Raw genomic sequence first — 18,148 nt, forward strand, 5'->3', positions numbered from 1 at the left:
GAGAGAAGGAGAGCTGCTAAACATTCTACAGTGCAGAGGATGGTGCCGCCCCTCTAACTCCCTGTCAACTAGAAATTATCTTGGCATTACTGACACAATGTCAAGGTTGAGACATATAGTGATGATTCAAAGAGAATGAGTTTAAGTTTATTTTTATAAATACATTTTAATGTATACAATAGTATATGAGGTAAGAGACTCTTGATATAAAACTCAAGTCTTAACATGACAATTATTTAATTAAATTATTCATAAAAGGAAGGGGGAAGCAAATAAAGGTTTAGATGCACAGGGAAATTTTGAGTTTTGTTTAACACTAGTCCATAGTAATATACAGTGCCACAAAATATGCATTAACTGTGTATGAAATTGACTATTTTATATAGTAAACCATTCCAAAGATGTTTTCTTTTTTAAATATTCTCTATAAATATAATTCTTCAAAGAATGCCTATCATTTTAACAGTGAATTTAAATATTATACTAATAAAGTCTTCCTCCAAATCTTTTATCAGATTGTCTGTGAATTTCTAATTTTATATTGGCTTCTCATATAAGTTATTTATGAATATATTATTTATATTGGCTTCTCATTCAGTGTGTCCCTTAATTGTTCTGATGTTGATTGAAAATAAAACTGTTTAGCAAATAAACTACATTAGCAAATAATTTAACAGAAGTGAAAAGTAAATTTATACCAGGATTGGAACCTCTCCCATTTTTACACACGTCTGGTCTACAGTCTTCTGCTCTATGATCTGAGCTACTGAAGGGTGCACCTCTCCTGTTCTTAGAGATGAAAAGCAACTTCTTTCATTGAGTTCTTGCCTCTTCTCATTTCCCATCTGGCAAAAAGTCTAAGGAACTGCTTTTATTTTCTGAATACCAAAAGACATTCTTACATAGTTTAGAACAAAATCCGGCGCTAGGCAGTATTTCCAGTTCTCCTTCTATCTGATCCAAGGATTTATTTCTTGTTCCAAAGTCAATATTAGTGTAGTTGTTTAAAGGGTTTAAAATCTTCACTATTGGGTATAAATGTAAATGTCAATTTTTTTTTCAAGTTTCAGAAAGAGGTTAAATGCTCATCTGAGGGCAAAGGGAAAAGGACTTAACAGTAGTGCCACCTCTTATGTCCTGGTTCCATGTCTAGTGCCCCTTCATCATTTATGTTAGCATTGGCCAAGGCGAATTACCTTGCTTTGTCTGGTACAGTGGACCTACAGATTCTTAATGAGCATTATTTGACAAGGAAGATAAATACTGTGGAGTTAGGGAAGGGCAGTGTGCTCTGTCAGGAGAAAAATAAAGAGTATTTAGCCAGCTAGCACTTATCTGATTAAACTGCTGGATTATTCTAAAACAGGAAGTGTGTAGTGGGGACAGAAAGGTGAGGCAGGAGGTAATCAGAGACCCTTAGCAATGGCAGATCTTTGTGGCATTAACAGTATCTTGTTTGCTCATGGTCAGCAAAACACTTCAGGTGACGTGAAAGAAAGCCTGCTTTCTTCACATTTGAGGGGAGAGCTGTCAGATCATGGTTATTTGCATCTGAAACCTGATGACAATACACATCACAGTACATACTAAACACAATTTGCTAGAGACTACACATGACGTTTGCACTTTGGTTGCAGAGGTGATTGCTGCATTAGATGTTAGTTTTAGATTTAATCCAGTCCCGATAACGAGTCACTTTGGTATAAACTCCAGGCTTGTTTTCTTTTCCACAGTCCATTCCCCAGCTTACTATTCCAATAAGATACCAGATGTTTCTATCATTTGCTATAACCAGAGGTCCCCCAGAATCACCCTGGAGGAAAGAAGAAGAAAAAATATCAATGTCATAGAAAAAGGAATGTCAGAAACATGAGTTAATCAGAATCTGGGTGTCTAATAAATTGATATTTTGAAGTATGAAAACCTAACTATTTTTACTTACCATTAGTATTAATATGATAATTAAATCTATTAACGCTCTGTTATCTTATTATCTCTGCTTATCTTTATTAATGTTTTTACTTGGAAAGTAGTGTGAATAAAGCTAAGTTTTCAGTTTTATCCTTGTGTAGTTTTCTCTCAATAGACATCACAAACTGAACCTAAGTCCAGGCATCCAATTCTTACATAAATGGTAACCTCAAGGCTCACCTAAACGTCACCTCCTCCATGAAGCCTCTCCTAACTCTGTTAGGTAGGAATAATCTCCTGCTTTGAATTTGAATCTCAACTTGTTCCACTCACGTTAGTTGATAAGAAGGTGTCTGGGAGGCTGTATCACTGCTGCAGTAGGTTTGAGAGGAGGAAGATATGCAAAGGGCAATCCAAAAAAATGAGCACCATTTATTACAGAAAGGATTTTGTTGCCAAGTGAACTGATTTGAGTGTGTGAATCATGAGGACTTCCCAATATATTTAACCCCAAATTTAGACAAATGACTTATAATTTTATCTTTTAGCAATGAGCCTATTCATTTAAAAGAGGTATTATGTGGAAGCCCCTTACAAACTTTTTTTTTTAAATAAGAGAAATGATCCTGTTTGAGGTAGTTATGGGGGTCCCACAGTCTTGTGTCTTTAACTACTGCAGATCACATCCCATGGTGCCTTACAATTAGAGGAATTAGATACCTAACTGTTGGATATGACTATGGCTTGAATCACTGATTTTGTGTCTTTCTGACTTGGTTTCTGTCATCTGCTTGCAGTCTTTTTCTCTAATCAGAGCTCTAGTTTGCAGCTGGTGATTATTTTTTACATATGTTTCTGGACAAAACAGTGATAAACAAGGACTATTTCTTATGGTTCTTCCATTCCCTCTATTTTATACTCTCTTCTCTCCTCCACAATTTAATTTCATAGAGTCACTTGAAGTGTCATTGGCCTGTGTTCAGTAAGGCCATCTCTGTTAACAGATGCACTTTGCAAATTTGAGTCTATTCTTACCTCACAGGCATCTAGTTTTCCTCTCAAGAATCCAGCACATATCATGCCTGATGACACAGCACCACCATATACACTAATGCGGTTACATACATCATTACTTATGATCTCTACTTCAGCTTCTCTCAGAGTGTTGGGAAAGGGACCTAGAGAAGAAAAAAATAAATAGATGAACAATTTCCACATTGTTGCTTATGATAATTAATTGTTGTTTCTTTAGAAGGATGGACCAGTGATAAAACATGTATTTGAGGTTATAGGGCTGTAGGCTTGCTTACAGTCTTCAGATGTAAGTTTTATTTATTTATGTAAGTTATTATTCATTTAGGATGTCTTCCATGTGCTATGTACCATGCTTGGCACATTTACTCACTGTCTTATTTAATCCTAGCAACAGCCACCAAAGATAGATATGAGTATTCTCTTTTTCAGATGAGGAAAACAAAGCTCACCTGGTTATGAGTCTTAGCCATAGTCAGATAGCTAAATGGGAGAAAATGTTAGATTTAAAGCCGGGGCATTTGGCAACACCTGGGGTAATCTGTGGCAGTTTACCTTATCTGGAAATCTGCCTCACCACAAAGGACACGGCTATATAGGCATAGCTCAGAGATACTGCAGGTTTGGTTCCAGACAATCACAATAAAGCGAATATTGCAACAAAGTAAGTCACACAAATTTTTTGGTTTCCCAGCACATATAGAAAGTTATGTTTATACTACACTGTAGTCTGTTAAGTATACAATAGCATCATGTCTAAAAAAACAATATATGTACCTTAATTAAAAATACTTTATTACTAAAAAATGCTAACTACCATCTGATAAAGACTCAGGTAAAAGGTATACCCTGAGCAAGTACATAAATAAGACTAAAGTGTCATAATAAGCATCTAGAACAAGAATCAGAAATTAAAGAGTAAATTAAACTGTATATAATAAGTCCAACCAAGAAACATAAGAACTGGAAACTTACATTAGGATCTAAAGGTCTATCTTTGCAGTTCATTATGTATTAGTAAGTGTCGTAAAATGCCATAATTGTCAACTTTATAAATTCTCATGCTCAAAAACTGTTCCATAGATACATGGATCAGAAGGGCCCCATTAATATTTAGCATCAGGAGTGCCATTCAGATTGCTTGTTTAAGGCTGTTTCTGTTTAGCTATATGACACAATACAGAAGCTTATCATTATTACTGCTCGTAAATCATATACTTTAAGTATCATGCAGCCACAGCAGAATCTCTACATATTTAGCAACAGAAAGAAAAAATCATGTGAAAAAATGCTTCAATTATTTTTGGAAAGAAAGTTATGACTATGTAGTTTCCAAAATACCCCATAAAGAAGACAATTAACATAGATACTATGTAGTAGTAATAGCAGTTTTCATAGTTCACCATATCTGGATTTATTTCTTGTTATTGCCATGTACGTCATGGGACATCTTGACTTCATCTCTTATTTTCTATATTTTGATTTTGTATCCTATTTTACAACTCCATTCCAGTGGGGGATAGGCTTTCTTTTTTTTTTTTTTTTTTTTTTTTTTTTTGCTTGGAAGTTTCTACTGAGATACTCACCATTTGCTTTCAGTGCTCCCCATCCAGTAACAAACACTTTACTCCCAGGCAAGGCTTCAAAAGTAGCATCTGGGAGACAGACTCTGTGCACGTCGTCGGAAAATGTGACGGGGATGGAGAGCTTCACCACAGCGATGTCATCGTCATGCTTATGGGCAGCATAGTTTTCGTGAATGATAATTGACTGCACCTCTCTTCTCATTAGTGGAGGGCTTAGAGTTGTTCCAAAACTAGCCATCCAGAGTTTGGGGTTTTTGTAACTGATTACAGATTAAAAGATTATGGTTGGATTAGATCATTTCTGATCTAAAGTTGCCCAGGACTCTGGATGAGCATGGGACATAAGGGTGGGAGAAGGGCAAATTGTTCAAGGTGGTTGTTGATTGGGATCCTTCCACCTTCTATTTGATGCCTCTCCCTTAGGACTGCTTTGCTTTCATTTAGCTGATAACATATTCCCCCATACTAAGATAGCTTAAACTACTCTCCTTCCTTGATAGGAAGTTGGTATTTTTTTAAGGAAACAATGTATTATTGCCATTTTTGGTTGTAAAAGTAATTCCAATTAGTTGAGAAAAATATAAATAAAAAAAATAGACATATGTAAACCCACCTGTGCACTCATAGCCATGCACAGTTATATAAATGTATGTATATCTATGGAGAGAGAAAGAAGGGAGGGAAGAAAAGAGGAAGGGAGAGAGAGAGAGAGAGAATTGGAGCCAAACTTTATATATTGTTTTTGCATCCTTTCTTTTTTAGATAATATTTTATCCAGAATATTTCCCCATCTCATATGAATTTCTCTAGGGCTACTGTATGTCTTTATTATCTCCAAGTGTCTCATATGTTAAATCTTCAGAAGGCATACAAATAATAAAAGCACAGCACCAGAGATAATTCAAGTGGGATAATCAGGTATTAGTTTGTAAGTTGGGATACTATTAACTGAGTGTTTTTTTTTTAATCCACAAGATATCTCAGGAAAACTGGTGAATGCCTTTAACTTTTGGCAATGTTGACTTGTTTTTAAAGTTGAGGTTGCTGGAGATTATATATGCAGTTGGAACTGAAGGTACTCTTTTAAGTTTTTTCTTTTCTTTTCTTTTCTTTTTTAGTATTCTTCAGTAATTGTTGCTTCTTCTAAGTCTGCTGGACAGTTATGAATACCATTTTAGGGCCTAAGATGATCAATGAAAGAGGGATAAGAATTATAGGAAGTGAAGGTGAGAAAAAGAGATGAAACTGGTGATCTGGTTGGTACAGAATGAGGTCTTACATGTCAAAGCAATGAGCAGCAGTCAGGAGCCACTCCTCACTGATCAAAGATGCGCCACAGAAATGGACACCATCCACCTGAAGGCTGGCTTGCCATGGCCAATCAGCTCTCTTTGCAACATTACCGTTAGCAATTCTTTCCATGGACGGGAACTCCCTCCCTAAACCACAACCTGTCGAAGGGAATTATATGGTTATTTCCGGAGTTATGAATGTGTGTTTGGCACATATTTAAAGATGGTAACCTTAAAATAATTAATCAAAATTATATGACAGAAATGATTATTCACCTTGAAAAAGGGATTATCTTAAAAAAATTTAAACACCTTCCTTGATATATTTACTGAAATTTAACTTAAAATTTTTTTCGTACTTTTCTGGGTCCTGTTCTTGTAGGTAGCAGTTTACTGTAGTGATACCTGACAATTTTGAGTGTGAAATGTACACTACTTACAGTAGAAAAATACCATTTTTACTCTTTTAAAATACTTGTATAGTATTACAGTCATTATACCACTACAGCATAAATGTCAAAGTTCACATATTAAAGTTAGAGAGTGTCATTAAATTCTAAGCAGTATTTTCTGCTTTAACAAAATGAACCAAATAAAAATTAGTAAATAAGATAAAATAAAAGGGAATTCATAAAAAAAAAGTCAGCAAAACTTTTGTGAGGAGAGCAGGTACATTCACATAGACATTCCCAATTATTAGCAACAGTTTTTTTCCCCATGATCGAGTTAAATTATGTATCCATTCAGAAACATTATATACTTTTGGGGAAAAGTAAACATGGAAATATTTTTAAAGTATTTGAATTTTATGCATCTTGATAATATTCTTGAACTTACAGCTGTTCAGGATATGCTCTGCATGTAGTTTACTTATATCTGGAAAAAAAAAGATGATTGCTCAGCAATGGAACAAGTATAATTTAAAATACTCCACCTATATAACATGAATATTTCTGGTTGGGAGGAACTGAATTAATCAAGAAATTCTTAATTTAAATAAAATCCTACAGGAGGGAGCATATAGGTCAGTGGTAGTAGAGTGTATGCTTGGCATGCACAAGGTCCTGGGTTCCATGCCCAGTACCTCCATTAAAATCAATGAATCAATCAATCAATCAACCTAACTACTTCCTCCCCCCGAAAAAATTATAAAATAAATAAATAAATAAAATCCTACAAAAAGGAGAGGCCTAGATATAAATTAAACTCTTCTTCTGACAATATATGGACCCTGGGAAAATCTTGGTTCATAATTATAAAATCATTGCCATGGGGAAGGATATTGCTTGCCAGGAAGGGTGACTGTATCTAATTCATTACTGCCAAACCAATTTATTAAAATATGAGTTAAATAGAAGAGAGTCTAGGTAGGAATGCTATCAGTAAGGCTAACATGAAAAACAGTGATAACATCAAATGTTGGCAAAGATACAGAGAAACTGGGTCACTCATATATTGCTGATGGGAATGCAAAGTTGCATAGCCATTCTGGAAAGTAGCTTGTTTGTTCCTTTCAAAACCAAAAATGATTATCAACCCAGCTGTTATACCCTACAACATTTATCCTAGAGAAATGGAGACATTTTCATGAAGGACCTTGTACATGAATGCTTATAGCAGCTTCACTGGGCTTCATTTCAATCTCAAAACTTGAAACTCCCCAAATGCTCTTCAGTAAATAGGTAGAATGCTATGGAACACTACTTAGCAGTAACAAAGAAAAAATGTTTGATGCATACAACATGGATGAATCTCAAAAAATTATGCTAAGCAAAAAAGGTCAATCTCAAAAAGATACAAAATACATAATTCTATTTATGTGAAATTCATAAAATAATATAATTACGGAAAATGGATTGGTGGTTGCCAGAGGCTAAGTATGGATAGAGGAGATTGGTGTGACTTTAAAGAGGTAACATCAGGGAGTTTTGATATTGTACAGTTGTATATACTGATTGTAGTCGTCACACAAGGCTACATGTGTGATAAAATTGCATAGATCTGTACACACAAAGACACATACAAATGAACTCATATGTAACCGTGAAGTCTTAATAAGCTCTATGGATTATAGCTATCTCAGTTTCTTAGTTTTGATATTGTACTATATTATGGAAGGCTGGGGAAGGGTACAAGTGCATGAGATTTCTCTGTAAATTTCTTTTTAACCTCCTATGAGTCTATAATTATTTGAAAATAATATTTTAAAAATCAAGCATACTGGTAGAAAGTTTGAGTTATCTTTTTATTCTATAGAAAATGTTAAAAAAATTGATATTTGAAGAGGTGATCAGAGTATACAGCCAAAAAGAAAATGTAAGGGGAAAATAGTAAGATATTATAGAGATATATGAGGTAATTAATGAATTAAAAAATGTTTTTTCTGGATTGTATGATATTTAGAGTATTAGTCAGCTTTTTAAAATTTGTGATTTGTTGTGATTTCTTTTCCTGTTCTAACTAAATACTCACTTTCCTGCCTAAAATAAAATTTAGTTTAATAGTGTGTGGGATATTTGATCTGGCTAAAGAAGATAGCACAGTATTTGATTGAAAACAAACCACAAAATGGGTTAAATGAAATAGGAAAAACAACATTTCTGGTTAACTTATTCTTATGCTAAATAAAAACTGCTATAAAGTATACTACTAAATTTAAAAGGTAAAAGAGCCACTGGCTGAAAACTTGGAGACTAGAAAAATGATTTTAAAATATTCAAAAGCTTTAGGTTATGCTTGTGTGAATAAAAGTAATATCACATTTATTTGACTTTGATCCCAGATAATTCACGTAGAGTTAGAGGCAAAGTTAATACATTTTAAATACATTGTGGAAAAAAACAAGCATAATTGACTCAAATTATTTTTTAAAAAAGACTACCACCTATACCCTCCCTGGAGTGTGAAGGGTAACAGATTATGCCACTCCAAAAGAATGCCTCTTTGGCATAAGAATTATTTTGAGCTGAAAGTAATTGAGAAGAAGCAGATACAAGAAAAGCCTTCTGTGAGTTCCCTATTTGCCTAAAAACAGGACATAAAATTACCAAGGTGTCCCTCCTTTCCTCTCTACCGGAAAGGAAAAAGGTTAGTCCCTACGGAAAACTTGAGGCTCTTATCAGCCTGGAGATGGCACCAGAGGAATCTGCGTAACATGCTTTACTAACTAGCCTTTATCTCTGCTCCTAGAAGACAAAAACTGCTTTCTTTTGTCCTGCCATTTCTCCACAAATTTGCTGTTTTTTGGTGAAGATGCTAACACTGAATTCTAAGCCACCTCTCCGAGTTACTCATTTTCCCCTAGTTACCTCCCATGTATACGTGTTAGTAAACTTCTGTTTCAGAGATAGTGTCAAGATGGTGGAGCGGAAGGACCTTGATCTCACCTCCTCTCACAAACACAAAAAAACCACAACTGACTGCTGAACAAACATCAGTTAGAAAGACTGGAACCCACTCAAAAAGATCTTCTACAATTGGAAGCATAAAGAGGGAACCACAGCGGGACGGTAGGAGGGACACACTTGATATATTTGGGTTCTCTACTGCCTGGATGGGCAACCCACAAGATGGAGAATAATTATATTGCAGAGGTTCTCCCATGGGAGTGAGAGTTCTGAGCCCCACATCAGGCACCCCAGCCTGGGGACCTGACATTAGCATGAGGAACCCCCAGAGCATTTGGCTTTGAAGGCCAGTGGGGCTTAATTGTAGGAGCTCCACAAGACTAGGGGAAACAGAGACTTCACTTGTAAAGAGTGCACATAAAATCTCATGTGGACCAGGGCCAAGGACCAAAGTAATGATTTCGTAGGAGCCTTGGACAGACCTGCCTGCTGGTCTTACAGGGTATCCTGCGGAGGTGAGGGGTGTCTGTGGCTCACCCTTGGGCCATAAAAGCTGGTGTCAAACGTATCAGGGAGTATTCATCTGCATAAGCTCTCCTGGAAGCTGACATCTTGCTTGGGCTGTTAGCCCCAAGACCTGGCACCACCCAACAGACTGTAGGAGGTTTATCAATTTTGTTTATTGTTTTGAAGTACCAGCTGTTAGTTTCATTAATCTTTTCCATAATTTTTTTTAGTCTCTATTTTATTTATGTCTGCTCTGATCTTTATTATTTCCTTCTACTAACTTTGGGTTTTGTTTGTTTTTCTTTCTTTGGTTGCTTAGTTGTAAGGTTAGGTTGTTTATTTGAGAACAGACAAAACTGATAAACTTTTAACCAGATTCATCAAGAAAAAAAGAGAGAGAGCCCAAATCAATAAAATCAGAAACAAAAAAGGAGAAGTTACAACTGATACCACAGAAATGCAAAGGGCCATAAGAGACTATTACAAGCAACTAATGCCAATAAAATGGACAAGCTAGAAGAAGTGAACAATTCTTAGAAAGGTACAGTCTCCCAGTTCTCCAGCTTCCCAGTATCAGCATTTTTAAAGATACCTGAGAAAGTCCATAAAATAATACATTATATTAATTTGTTTGTACTTGTACTTTTCAAAACTTTTTAAACATTTTCCTAAAGAATACGTTCCACTGTTGTTACTATTTTCATTTTGCAAAGCAGGAACTGCTCTAACTGCATTTACTGCTGAGTCACAGGTCTTCTGTGTTCTAAGTCTTGGTTTCTGCAGTCTCTCCTGAAGTGCATTCTGTGCATTTTTTCTTTATACTATGTGTATTTTAATGATTTCTCTTACCCTATGAAACGCAACTTTTGGTTTTTAAATTTTATATGTAATAACCTCTCCCCCTCCTTTTTTTTTTTTAAGCGTAGTTTTAAAACCCTATGTAAAAAAAAAAAAAAAAAGGAATGTTCTGGATTCCTCAGTGTTCTGTGTTATTTATTAATTTTAGAAGACTGCTTTTGTTTCATGCCCACTTTCAAGAGACTGAGTTCATTTAGAGTTAAAAATACTACACTTTATAAATACCAAGTTCCTGCTTCATGCTAAGTTCTTTGCTAATCTTGGGAATATGATTGTAATTACAGAGATACATTTCCTATTTTTAAGGAATTATAATTTTTTTGCAGAGAGAAGTAAAATTTTAAAAATACACAAATTAATTTCCAAGTACCCTTGTGAAGCACAGAAGTCTCAGGATAAATTATGAATCTGAGGAGACCATTCCCTGGGGATAAGGAATGTCTTAATAGTAACTTACTTAGACAGGCAAGTGAAGACCCAGTGATGGATGGATCACCAGCAGGTGCCTTCATGGACCAACCTGATCCAGTAACAATGAACGACCTAAGTCCCCTAACATCACAGAGTGGGGATGAGGGGGTGAGGCATAGGTCCAAAAATGATGGAGTCTAAGTTTCTAATCTTTGGCTTAATGGGAGCTGAAAGTCAAAATTAAATTTTTTAAAAACAAAAATTTCATACATACTTACATCTCTTCAGCAAAATGTTTCCTTCAGGAATTCTTGTCTTTAGTATCTAAAGCCCGGTGTGTTGGATTCAGAGTCTACTCTGTTCTATCTGCATGACTAGCAAAACTGAATGTTGAACATTACTTACAGAGACTTCTTATCTTCAGGCTATTTCTTCTTCTTTCTGACTTTGCCCAAAACCATGATACAGTTTTCTCATCTTTAAACATAATATAACTACTCTAGCCTTCTGGAACAATTTGGGAGAAAAAGTACCTAGGGAAGACTTATAACTTGTAATTATCTGTCAGCTTTTAAATCTCATTTCACAACTTACACTGTTCTGGTAAAATATGACAATTTCAAAGTTAATTTAGAAGGCTAATAGTAGTCTAAGAATTATAATTAGATTTGTTTAATCTTAGACCCCAGACATCTATCACCCAGGTAAGTGTCTGTGTTACAACTGAGATGGTGTTTTTATGTTTAAAACAGGTACTTTCAGAGTCTGGCATCTTTGTCTTCCTTATCCCCTCCACGCCCTTCGGCAATCCTATCCTTTGTGCTTAGGAAGGGTTGTGGGAGTGTTAAGAAAAAATACTTCCTTTCACTGGAGCCAAATCATGTTCGTGCCTCACATATTGTGATTTCTGTGTCCACGCCACTCTTACACTCTGAATTCAGATTGGAGAGAGTATTGCAACAGAAATATGGGTTACTATATATGGGTTACTATGGGTTACTATATGAGTGGCAAAATGTAGGTTTTTATCACATGAATACTTAATTAATTCAAACAATTTGACCAAGACTTCTTCTTTAAAAAAGTAAGAAATACTACTATGTTTGAGTTATCATATAATTCTTATTTTATGATTGTTTCCGTATTAACCAAAGAAAGATAATCTTTGGTGTTGGTTCTGTGGGGATTTATTTATTATCAAGTAAGAGACAAAAATGAAAAGTGGTTTCATTTTATGGTGAAATAAAGAAGATTTCTCTGTAGATAAGAAGATTGTTAAAATGATAAACTGTATCAAGGGAAGAAAAATGGTATTTCTTGCCTCTAAGATAAGGTAATGAAGTATCTGTCTTCAAGAAGCTTTCATTTAATCTCAACTTCTGTAGCAAAATGTCATCAGCTTGCCTTTTTATTGTGTCTGCATCATTAGAAACAAACTGAAATTTAAGCAATACATCTGTTTTCAAACCTTCATTACTTGACCTGAAAAAAAGAATTCCAGAATAAATGAATGAGGGGATAGCCATAGTAATTATTATTTTATACCTTTTCATTTAAATATTAGTTATATCTTCAAGAAAATGCAACATAAATATTTTATACATTTTATTGTCATGGATTTTCCCCTTTCTGCATCATGTAGGTGTTAATACCTGAATTATTTCCTGCCTATAAAACTTGATCATATTTAGGGAGGGGAGAATATCTGAGAATTCTAGAATTTTTTTCTGGATGAATAAATCAAGACCAATTGTTAAATTCATGAATTTTGTATATATGTTTTTCTTGATTAAAAAATACATACATCTGTTTATTGTTAAAAATGTAAGTAAAACTGAGAGGAATTTTTAGTGATTGTAAGAATTTTTAACTGAAATGCAAAAGTCTTTAAAGAGACAACCAGTAGAATATATTTCATCTCTATGTAAGTTAAGAAACTCTCTCCCTATAGGTATTCCATTCAGGAGGAATAACAATTAAATGTGATAGTATTAAATTATTTTTGCCCTTGGTATTCACAAAGCAAATAATTGAAGAATAACTAAATAATACAAAGTTGCCTTTTCATCATATAATGGAATTAGTTGTGATTACCTAAAGTTGACAGCATGAGACTTGATGTAATGATGATTTAAACTGGATCTTTGAAATATTTTATCTATCTGAGAAAAGGAAAATAAAACAACAGTAAAGGACTCTGTTAAATATGAATGTCACACATTTCAATATATCATAAAAATGCTTGTATAAAACTTGCAGTGATTCAAACAGCATTTACTTCTAAGTTTGTTTATAACTATCCCCAAAAAGCTCACTGAGACATAGTCCTGTTGTCATAAAGGCCATCCCTGTAATTGAATGTTGAATAGCTTGTCACATGGTCAGAGATGGTTGATGTAAAGAGTTGAATTAAGCTGCGTATTTCAAAAGCCAGTGCAGAGACTGAGTTTCTTTGAAAACTTGCTATGAATGGACTTAGCACCCACTGTCATTCAAGCTTAGTTATCAACCTCATGGATATGATTGAAAGATCAGTTTTTTAGGCTTTAGTAAAAGTTTTTAGGCCATGTTTGGATCCTGTGGTAAATGGGGAAAAGATGAATGAATATTTATTATAAATATAGTCATCAAGAAAAATGCATTAAATCGTTACTTATAAATAAGATAAGACAATATATGCCATTTGTATACCATTTTAGAATTCCTACATGGGACAGTTTCTCTGTAGTATGAATTCCTAGAAGAAATTATTTCTTATTAAAACCGCAGCTTATTACAGAGTCTGTGGTTTTACAGACCTATTTACTACCATTGACTCATTGAGCTGGCTTCTTAGAAAAATGACTGATCGTATGCCAAACGTTATGTGAACCTGAGTCTCAATAATTAATTCCACAAATCAGCAGAGAAGAGCTGCCAAACTGTGAAAGTGAGTGAATGTTGAACAGGTGTTTTTGACTCCTCTGATTTGATGGGTGAAATTTTCTCTGGTGAAGTGTCACATCATATTGGATAGGCTGATGAGCATAAACTTACTGAGAAATCAATACTTATTAAAAAAAGGAATGAGAAATCAATACTTACTAAAAAAAGGAATGGTCACGTGTTTTTCTTCTGACTATGAAGGGACATTTGCTTTTTAAGGCAATAGTTTTATATACATATATGCACATTTATGTGAAAAAACATACATATTCATTGTAAAAAAGTTATATAAAGCAAACAAGAACACTAAAGAACTCATCTACAAAACAGAAACAGACTCACAGAAACAGTAAACAATCTTATGGTTACCGGGGGAAAAGGAGTGGGAAGGGATAAATTTGGGAGTTCAAGATTTGCAAATGCTAGCCACTATATATAAAAATAGGTAAAAAACAAGTTTCTTCTGTATAGCACAGGGAACTATATTCAATATTGTGTAATAACCTTCACTGAAAAAGAATATGAAAATGAATATATGTATATATATGTATGACTGGGACATTATGCTGTACCCCAGAAATTGACACATTATAACTGACTATACTTCAATTTAAAAAAAAGGCAAGCAACACAACAAAATGTGATGAAAAGCCTTAAAATCATTTTGAAATCACAGTATAGGGAATCTTCTATTTACACTTTTGGCATATGTACTTCCAGATTTCCTACATACATTTATATATACTTTTATATAATATTTATATTTCATATTCTACATGTATTATTATGTTTTCTGCTTGCCTTCCATTCTCTTTCCAATTTTAAGATTTTTTTGTTGTTTCCCCTTAAAACAGCTTTTTGAACTATGCATTATCCATGGCAAGTGAGCATATAAAGTCTAGATTATTGAACTCTGTAAGAAGTCTCTAAAATTCATTTTAGATATTGGCTTTAATTGCTTCTTCTGGGAAAATGCTTGCTAAAACTATAACTTACAGTGTAAATCAGGGGTCAGCAAATTATAGCCGGTAGGGCAGATCCAGGCAGCCACTTGTATTTGTATGGCTCATCATCTCACAATTTTTAATAGTTGAAAAAAATCCAGAGAAGAATGATATTTTGTGACACTAAAAATTTTACAAAATTCAACTCTGTGTCCATAATAAAGTTTTATTAGACCACAGAGATTGTTGCCGTGTTGTCTGTGGCTGCTGTTGCATGACACTGACAGATTTCAGTAGTTGCAGAGAGACCAGTTGGCCTGCAAAGCTGAAACTGTTTACTATTTGGTGTTAAAGAAACAACTGGCCAAATCCTGATTCAAATTAATCTGCTTCCCTTCTTTATGCTGTTTCCACTTATACTCTAGAGGACAGGGCCAATACTAATGAAGTGGCCATTCATTTGCTAGTCATCTCCTTGTAAGTATTTTATGGTCCCACCATGTGGCACACACTGTGACAGGCACAAGAATAAGAAGACTTATCCCTTCACAAATCCAGATGGACATAGACATAGAAAATAAAATGATGTAACAAAGTGTTAAGTGCTCCAGGAGAGATGTATGAAAAGTTCTCAGAAAGAAAAGGAAACAGATGCTAACGTTTATTTAGACATTATTTTTCATACTTTGTATTAGTTTAACTTTATTTGGGGGGGGGTAATTAGGTTTGTTTGTTTGTTTGTTTGTTTTTAATGGAGGTATTGGGGACTGAACCCAGGGCCTTGTTCATGATAAGCAGGCACTCTACCACTGAACTATACCCTCCCCCCTAATGCTTTTTATTCACAATATTAACTAATCTTCAGAATAACTCAGGAAAGTGGATGAAATTATCCCTATTTTGTAGTAAAAATTTTGAGGGATTAAATAGCTTTCCCAAAGTTGGTAAGCTGACAAAGGGTAAAATTGGGATATGACCCTAGATGTTCTGACTTCAAAGCTTTGACTGTCTCTAATTCAGTGTATTGCTTCCTGAAACAAAATATTTTTTATCCTTCTCTGATTTCCCCCCTAATCAAAATTTCCTGAAGATGTATTTTTGAAAAGTCATGCCAGTCCCTCTCAGTTGCATCCTTCAACTCATTTCATCCGCTTCTGCTATTGGGTTGGAAAATGGCTAAAGAAATATTTCTGAACCTGATAAGAATGATCCTTCATCCTTGGTCCATGCTAGCCTCAGTAGAAGCTGTGTATACAACTAAAGAGCTCGTCTGTGTGTTTTGGTGGGATATTTTCAGGAATGAATTTCAGTGTAAGTTGCCTAATAGGAAATGTATCAGGTCATACACACATTAGGTCATACACACAGTAGGTGCTTAATATATGATATGTGGTAATGTTGTTTGTGCCTGAATGATTGTTATGTTTCTAGATAACTCTAATAACTTTTTTTTTTGGTATTTGAGCTATTTATTTTTCTGTTGGCCTTGTTCAGTCTATGGTGCAGTTATCCTTTGTTTAATGTATTTCTCCAATTTTCCTGAGAAAATGTTGACTAGAATTGCCAGTATTAGCAAATAAAAATAGTTAAGTTTTAATTTCAGATAAAAAAGAATGATTTTTTAGTATAAGCATGTTTAAAGTATTGCATGAAGAATATTTTCAGGAAATTAAAATTTAACTAGGCATTTATATTTGTCTGGCAACCCTAACATAGGTGCAGTTTGATGGGTTCTCACATTGCCTCTTATTTTATTTTAAACTCCTTTTTCACAATAGTATTGTCAGTGTAGGAATGATGCCAGCAAAGCTCAGGCTTACCTCATTATTGATTTTTTGTTTCAGGTCTGTCCTAATTTTTGAGTGTTCTACTGAAATATCAGGATTATATTCAATACTGGGAATCTGAAAGGAGGCTTGGTAATAGTGAAACTTCTGATCTGGAAGGGAGAACAAAAGTGGATGGTTTCTCTTTAGTATGAGTTGTATAAATATCAGAAGGGATGACATACAAAAAACTCCTATAATTGCTAAACTACTGGGAATTAAATACTTAACAGCTGTGGCCAACACCTCCTTCGAATTCTTTGTGAAGATCACACATTCTCATAGTCACATGGTTGTCAGTTACGGCCTGACACAATTATCACCTGTTAGTGATAATTCATAAATTTAAGTTGTTAATTAAGTAATAATAGAATGTATTATATTCCCACAAGTTGACCTCAAAGTTAGAATTGCTACTAAAGTAGTATTTTTACTCTTGGTACATTCAGTATTAAACCATATAATAACATATGATGTGAATCTATTGCATTGTTCAAGAGATAATATTATGGGAGCCAAGTCAAATTTTAAAATGCTAGAAGTAATTTTTATGCATAAAGAATTATCATTTCCCAAATGTAGACAAATTTATGTGAAAATTGAATTATACAAAGTATGTATACATACGCAAATTATTATTACAATGAAAATTGCATTTAAAAATATTATAAAGGTTTTCTGTCATATTAAGGTTTTGAAATAAATTGACTAGATCTTCAAATTTTCAAAATAATACAGTGAGATAGAGTCTTACCAAATGCCAAATAATAAACAAGCAGCCCGATGATTATTGCTAGAACCAGCACAACAACTGTGATAATAAGGGCAATCGTCCATGGTTTCAATGAACAACTTCTTCTGTCCTGTATTGATGGCCTTTTGAGAAAGAGTTGTGTATTAAAAGCAAAACTTAAACACTAGAATTGGTTTCACATGGTTTTGGTATAAGTTTTTTTCCCCAAAATTTATAGTTAGCCCTTATTGCATTTAGTGACGTTTAAGTATATTTTTCTATAAAAATTAGAACAAAATACTGTCAAAAATCTCATTAACATTTTACTTTATATTTTGATTTTAAAAGTCAGAATTACACTACAGTTGGGTACTATTTCCTATGTTTCCTGGTCCATTATACTAGATATATTTTTGTGAAATATTTTCTGAAATATTTTTGTCTTTGTAAATGAACTAATGCTATATATTTGGTTCATGTGCTTCAGATCATAGTGAGCCTCAAAGAGTGAGGGCATCTGGGACACTCCTCATTCTAGCATGAACAGGCAGTGGCTCAGAGTGATTACTAAAACCTCAGAGTTGAATAGTGGAGGAGCTGGAACTAGGACTTGGGCTTTGGGGCTCTTTTCATACTTCTTATATCCATCATCCCGATTTATAGGACATGTAGTCTGTAAGGCGTATGAAGAACATCTAAAATACAGCAGGTTGAAGAATAGGAAATAGAGAACTATAAGGAAGAAATAATACACAAACCAAGAAGAGCTCATTCAT

At 34.2% G+C, this 18,148-nt stretch overlaps 1 protein-coding gene across 1 annotated transcript in view; it reads right to left on the reverse strand.

The window, feature by feature from the left end:
- Nucleotides 1–1,555: 1,555 nt before the first annotated feature.
- Nucleotides 1,556–18,148, reverse strand: part of LOC102538221 (transmembrane protease serine 11G-like) — a 34,440-nt gene continuing 17,847 nt past the window's right edge. Inside the window, exons 2-10 of the mRNA XM_031689744.2 lie at nucleotides 17,394–17,515; nucleotides 16,634–16,752; nucleotides 13,039–13,106; nucleotides 12,266–12,426; nucleotides 6,659–6,697; nucleotides 5,809–5,980; nucleotides 4,530–4,789; nucleotides 2,947–3,089; nucleotides 1,556–1,813 (exon numbers count right to left, since the gene is read on the reverse strand). Of these exons, the coding sequence (XP_031545604.2) occupies nucleotides 1,652–1,813; nucleotides 2,947–3,089; nucleotides 4,530–4,789; nucleotides 5,809–5,980; nucleotides 6,659–6,697; nucleotides 12,266–12,426; nucleotides 13,039–13,106; nucleotides 16,634–16,752; nucleotides 17,394–17,515 (1,246 nt within the window). The 3' untranslated portion in view covers nucleotides 1,556–1,651. The remainder of the gene's footprint in view (nucleotides 1,814–2,946; nucleotides 3,090–4,529; nucleotides 4,790–5,808; nucleotides 5,981–6,658; nucleotides 6,698–12,265; nucleotides 12,427–13,038; nucleotides 13,107–16,633; nucleotides 16,753–17,393; nucleotides 17,516–18,148) is intronic.

The sequence above is a fragment of the Vicugna pacos genome, chromosome 2 (assembly GCF_048564905.1).
Source record: "Vicugna pacos chromosome 2, VicPac4, whole genome shotgun sequence".
NCBI classification, from domain to species: Eukaryota; Metazoa; Chordata; class Mammalia; order Artiodactyla; family Camelidae; genus Vicugna; species Vicugna pacos.